Raw genomic sequence first — 6,363 nt, 5'->3', positions numbered from 1 at the left:
AACGGACGCACTAACAGACTTCTCGTTTGTTAAAGACTTATTTGGATGTTCAATCATCCCTCAGATGAACAATGTATTATATTTCGAGTTGATGACATCTATAGACAATTTTCCTCCAATAAAAAAGAATCAATCAATCAATCAATCAATGTTTGTTTAAATTGCACTCCAAATGGTCCATCGCAGATGTGGTGAGACCTTGGTGTTTTGTCTGATGAGGAGCATGCAGCACAAATAAGTGTCACCGCCTTCAGCGGTTCCAAAAGAATGAGGGCTTTAGAGCGGGGTGGGGGGTGGGGGGGGGGCGCTTTAATTGGAATTTCATGTGGGCTAAACTGTGGGGAAACTGATGTAAGTTAACATTTTGTAGCCTTAATTGGTCGCTCCCCTTCACACCGCCACCAATCCTCGCATCGGGCACTTATAGGCCGCCGCTGAAGCTTCCCCGCTAATCTCCCATTTACAATCAATTCAATCGGCCAAACAAAAAGTCCGCCTCTTTCTTTTTTTTCTCTTCCTGTCTCAAACGAGTTCCATTGTGGCCCGTAAATTGCCTCAATCCCCGGTGATCCCGCGGTGGCGCAGGGAGCCAAAGAAAGAAGATGTCCGTCCCCCTCATGTTGTTGACAGCTGATTAACTCGCGGCGCGGCACGGCGCGGCGCGGCGAGGCGAGGCGAGGCGCAGCGCGGCTAGGCGCGGCGCGGCGCGGCGCGGCGCGGCGCGGCGAGCCGCGGCTCTCCAGCACTCTTAATCTCCTCCGCTTAGGCGCGCAGTAATTAAAGGTCCAGTTCGCCAATTAACGTGTTTGCGGATGCTAATGCAGTTGCTCAGATAGATGATCAAGACATGCGGGAGGGGGGACATGCAGGCGTGACGGCAAAAAAGGACAACCTGCTCGCCTCCAGGTTGTTTACTGCTCGCTCACAAGTTGTCCGTGTCCCTCAGCCATAAAGGCATTTTGTACACACGCAAAAGGCGGCTTGTGTCGTGTGCGTGTGTGCGCGCGTGCCTGCGTGCGCACAACAACAACAACAACAACAACAACAACAACAACAACAACAACAACAACAACAACAACAACAATAATAATAATAATAATAATAATGATAATTCCCGCCTTTTGCCCGGTAATAAGCTTCAGCACACTCGCGACCCCCATAATGGATGGATAATAATAATAATAATAATAATAATAGATCGGTTTTATATAGCGCTTTTCTAAATATCAAAGCCGCTTTACATAGAAAATGGGTAATAATAATAATAATACTAATAATAATAATAGATGGGTTTTATATAGCGCTTTTCTAAATATCAAAGCCGATTTACAAAGAAAATGGGTAATAATAATAATAATAATAATAATAATAATTCTGCAGCGTCTCATTTAAAAAATGCAGGTAGGCAGAGTATGTTATAGTCCCATTCGCCAAGTACATAGTATACATGCAGGCAGGCAGGCAGGCAGGCAGGCAGGCAGGCAGGCAGCAGGCAGGCAGGCAGGCAGGCAGGCCATGGCACCGCAGCGCAGCGCAGCGCAGCGCAGCACAGCGCGGCGCCTGCGCACTAATTGGCTGTTAATAGAAAGATCTCCATTTGGGAGCACGGATCTATCTCTCAACAGAATGTGTGAAGGGATAATATTGTTCTTGGAGCCGTGCAGAGAATAACTTGTGCTCTATTAACGCAGAGGTCCAGATGAAGAGCTGCGCCTGAGTGCTCCATTATCTTGGGTTGTGATGATGTGCTGAAGCCAAGCCCGAGCCGGCCCGCCCGCCCGCCCGCCCGCCACATGCATTCACTCTCCGCCATCAAGCCCCAGAGGCCGTTTAGCTGCTTAATGTCATTCGTTTTCAAGGGTCCGTGTTATTTTTGATCATTTGCGACATTACGCCTGAGTCAAGTGTAAATGTGGTATTAGTCAGATCGTGTCTGTCAATAAATGTTGAGCAAAGTGGCCACAGAGCACGCACGCGCGCGCGCACGCACGCACGCGCGCACACACTCACATGCAACACTTTTCTAGATGACACTCACTTGGCAGTATAATCACACAAATGTAATTGGTGCTAAGCGTACAAAAAATATATAGAAGGGGAGTTTTTTTGAAATGACGTCATTCGGGTAGATGGCAACTTTTTCTTGGATGTAATGCATCGTAGGCTGATTTTGAGCGCACTCGCGCTACAAACAACATCTAGCAGCTTTTCCCGTTTTATTTTCAAACATTTTAACGATGGAAACAATGTGGCTGCTGAAACATTCATTATTATAAGTTATAACTTATGCAGTAACATGAAGAAATTCAGTGAAATATACAACATAAAGAGGTGCACCTCAAAGCATTCATATCTTAAATAGCATTTCCCTTTATGTACAATCGAGCCGTACTGTCATGATCCTTGTCGGCATCCAACACGGGGTTTCTTGACGCCCAAAAAAAATCAAATAGAAAAATCCTCCTCATCACTTTCTTCAACTACGACTGCGTGCGTGAGTGAGTGAGTGAGTGAGTGAGTGAGTGAGTGAGTGAGTGAGTGAGTGAGTGAGTAAGCCTGCACGGACCGTGTCCATGCACCTTCTTTCTGGTGCCTAAGGCAGTCTGATTGAGGCCTCTCATTGTCGTCTGCACGCGGAAATTTCGTTCAGCTCTGGATCTCTCTGGCTTCTCTGTCTGGCACAGAAGAGAAGCTGTCGTGGAGTTTCCTGATGTGTTTCTTCAGGTCAAAGTTGCGGCAGAAGCCCTTGCCACAGGTGGCACAGGTGAATGGCTTCTTGTCGTTGTGTGTGTGCATGTGGAAGGTCAAGTTATAGATCTGATGGAAGGCCTTGTTGCAAATGGAGCACTTGTACTGCTTCTCCCCACTGTGAGTTAATTTGTGGTTCTTGTAGTTGCCTAGGAAAGAGGAGCAAAGAGCAACACCTTATTGACACTGCAGCAGATAGCAGAATTAGTTCAAGAGTTATCGTCAGGATCATTTTTTTTTTGCAAGCAAGCAAAAAAGAAAACAAAAAAAATTAAGTCTTCTAATGTTTCCAGATGTGTAAACGTTTCAACTATTGTTTGGAATGATTGCATAATTACCGCAGACCTCACACAAACACACGCGCGCGCGCACGCACACACACACACGCACACACACAATCAAAAATGTTTTCGACAGCACCGAACGGATATTGAATTGAACAATGCAAAGTGTTTTTTTCCCCTGATACAATTCAATTTAAATTGTTAAATTTAATTCAACAAGAGATGAAAAAATGAACTTTCCCTGTACTAATGATAGCCGACGATGGCAACACGAGAGGAAAAGTGAGAGCTTTGAAAAATGAGCATAAAGAGGCCCTGTTTTGTGTTTTCCCCCCCACCAAGGTCAGCCGTTCATTGTGAACTTATTGAGCTGCTCCGGTTCGCCTGCACTGACCAGACTTCATTAATCTGAGATTTGTGTGTTGAAGTCAAGAAGTTGTCAAACTTGGTCAAAATCAAGCGTGCTCAGTGTGAACATAGCGTAGATTCCCAACTTTGCTGGGGTCTAGCAGTTGACCCAGAGCAAATCTTGAAGGGGGAATTAGTCGCTGCAAAGTGACATGTCCTATTTCCAGCCAAAATAATCAAAAATAATAATAATAACTAAGAACAATAATAACAACAATAATATGAGATAAATAGATACATATTTTCATCTTGTAAGAAAAATGAAGTAACAAGTCGTAGTAATAATAACAACCCTATACTTCCACGAGTAATCAAATTATTGTTGATAAGTTTATTCAAAGAATTCATTTCAAATGGCCTTCACACATTTACTGTATATATATATATATATATATATATATATATATATATATATATATATATATATATATATATATATATATATATATATACACACACACAAAGCGGATTGTGGGACGCAGTGATTTTTTTTTCTCGGTTGCAAACTATCACGGACTGAAAGCTGGAAATAAACCAAAATTCCCCCCAAAAGAAAAAAAAAGTGGATATTTCGATAAGTGAAAAAAAAGTCATTAATTGTTATTGTATTGATAAAAATCCTATTGTGAGGGGCAATCATGCGTTTTCACTTTATGATTCAACCGGTAAGAAAAATAATGATTTTTAAATAATAATAATAATGATGCTGATAATAATAGGGAAAGGTGTTGCTGCCGTGGTTTACTGCTGGTGGAATCCGTTGACTGACCTTTTTGGTGGAATCCTTTTCCGCAGAACTCGCACACAAAAGGTTTGTAGCCGGCGTGGATCCGAACGTGCGTGTTCAACGTGGAGCTTCTGTTGAACGCCTTTCCGCACTGGTTGCATTTGTGTGGTTTTTCCTTGAAAGGGCACGACAGTCAAGGTGAGCATCTTCACAGCGATCTGTCTATTGATCGATCGATCGATCGATCGATCGATCGATGTGAGTGCGACTCACACTCGCTTCATTGTCACCTGTGTGTGGATGATCTTGTGTCTGCACAAAGTGCTGGCTTGTCGGAAGCCTTTCCCGCACACTTTACACACGAAGGGACGGGCCCCCGTGTGCACCGGCATGTGTCTGGTCAGATTGTAGTGAGCATTAAAAACCTGCGGAAATGTGGATGGATGGATTTTCAAGCAACAGCAACGATTTTTGCGCCCACATTCATTACAAGTGACCGCATGCAGGCAGGCAGGCAGGCCGGCCGGCCGGCCGGCCGGTCACAAATAAAAATCACCCTTGTTTTTATTTGGAGGGGCTAATTAGGTGGCGACTAAATTTCGCTCCACTTCGATTTCGTTAAGTCACATTTATTTCTCTTTAAAAAACGTGCTTTCTTTCCTTTTACCTTTCCACACACTTCACAGGTGAAATTTTTGTTTTTCCCGTCTCCTCCTCCGCCACCGCCGCCGCCGCCGCTGAGTTTGTGAGTTTTGAACGCGTTCTTTTCGGCGTTCACATTGTGGTTCTCCTTGACGATCTGGTCCAGCTGCCCCGGAAGATGCTCCTTGTGAGGATAGTGATGCGTAGGAATTTTGTCAGTCCCCGCGTTGCCGGCCACTTTGGAGTTTTCCAGGAGCAAAAGTCTGTGGTGAGCCGAGAGGGAGGCCTGAGCCTGCGGACTGCTGAGCCAGTGGCCCGCCGCCACAAAGTCCGACTGGGGATAGGCAGAGTCCAGGTAGTTGAGATAATAGAGAGAGCCGCCGCCCAAGCCGCCCAAGCCGCCCAAGCCGCCGCCACTTGGCATGGCGACGGCCTGGTGGATGACTTGCGGTTTCACCAGCAGCCTGCTTCCGCAGTCCACCTTAGCGCACATGCCGCAGTTGCCCTTGCAGTGCGCGGTGGCGGAGCCGCAAAAGCCTCCCCTGAGACTCGCTCTCCAAAGCTCCGAGTAGTTCATCAGGGCCTTGGCCTGGAGGTCGTAGCAGCCGAAAGGCTGCAGCGGGATCATGCAGGGGATCGGGGAGCAGAGCCCCAGCAGCTTCTTGCTCTCGGAGCGCTCCTCCTCGGCGCTCAATTTGGGCTCCGAGTTTTTGGACATAATTCGCTCGATTGAGAAGGCGAGCGTCTTGGGGCCCGTCGCCGCCGCCGCTGCGGAGGTTCCGGTCCTGGCGCAGGACATCACCGTCTCCAGGGATCCAGCACTTGACATTTGCTGCCAACTTTTCTTCCTTCGTCTTTGAAGCGGAACCCAACTTTGAGGCGAGCGCGGGCAGGCCAGCAACTCCGGCGGCGAAATCCGACTCGCTTCCAGTTGTCCTTTCTTGTTCTTCCTTCCTTCCTTCCTTCCTTCCTTGCGGCCAGCCAGCAGAAAAGACAGGAGACGTCAGTTTAATAAGCACCTTGCTGCCACCCTCTTAGGCATTTGCATTCAAATGGCAAAAGCCGCCGCAACAATGGCATCCAGGGGTGCTGGATTAATGCTCATTAACTAGTGCACACAAAACCAGGACCAGGACAATTAAGGGGGACGAGGAAGACGAGTTGAGCAATAAAACAAAGTTGGGAGCAGTCGGAGCTCCTGGAGAACCTTGGAGCCGAGTGAGCCTCTTTAATGGTCAGATGTGTGTGAAGACAGAAAAGAGACGAGTGCTCCCATGTTGGCATGAGCACCGCCCGCACCGCCCGCACCGCCTGCCCCTCCCCTCCGCTCCCCTCCCCTGCCCTCCCCGCCCCGGTGGATTACCGTCTCCGTGTCGAGTGACATCAGGCCGACTCTTTAACGAGAGGCAGCGAGAAGACGCCCACTTGCACCGGTCCGATGATGGCCCGCCCACACAATCAATATGAGCTCAATGAAATGTGCATGGCCAGAAAGCTGCAATCGTCAAACAGGCAGCGAAGAATCCCCTCCCCTGTCTCACCTTTTTCAACGCA

General features: G+C 47.4%; 1 protein-coding gene across 1 annotated transcript; it reads right to left on the bottom strand.

The window, feature by feature from the left end:
- Nucleotides 1-2,203: 2,203 nt before the first annotated feature.
- On the bottom strand, nucleotides 2,204-6,120 carry fezf2 (FEZ family zinc finger 2). Its single transcript, XM_088389741.1, has 4 exons — nucleotides 4,835-6,120; nucleotides 4,458-4,592; nucleotides 4,210-4,342; nucleotides 2,204-2,897 (listed from the first exon to the last, which is right to left on the bottom strand). The coding sequence occupies exons 1-4, from the start codon at nucleotides 5,636-5,638 to the stop codon at nucleotides 2,647-2,649; spliced, it is 1,323 nt and encodes a 440-aa protein (XP_088245867.1). The 5' UTR covers nucleotides 5,639-6,120; the 3' UTR covers nucleotides 2,204-2,646.
- Between the last annotated feature and the right edge of the window lie 243 nt (nucleotides 6,121-6,363).

Source organism: Syngnathus floridae, chromosome 11 (genome assembly GCF_059516105.1).
Source record: "Syngnathus floridae isolate MCC-2025c chromosome 11, RoL_Sflo_1.0, whole genome shotgun sequence".
NCBI classification, from domain to species: domain Eukaryota; kingdom Metazoa; phylum Chordata; class Actinopteri; order Syngnathiformes; family Syngnathidae; genus Syngnathus; species Syngnathus floridae.
This window is presented reverse-complemented; position numbering and strand designations above follow the sequence as displayed.

What these genes read in the sequence shown, in the direction of transcription:
- fezf2 (XM_088389741.1), bottom strand. Translation starts at nt 5,638, where the DNA reads ATGTCAAGTGCTGGATCCCTGGAGACGGTGATGTCCTGCGCCAGGACC. An exon ending in CCTGTGAAGTGTGTGGAAAG is followed by an intron (nt 4,593 to 4,834) that starts GTAAAAGGAAAG and finishes ACATTTCCGCAG; the next exon opens with GTTTTTAATGCTCACTACAA. An exon ending in ACAAGATCATCCACACACAG is followed by an intron (nt 4,343 to 4,457) that starts GTGACAATGAAG and finishes TGCCCTTTCAAG; the next exon opens with GAAAAACCACACAAATGCAA.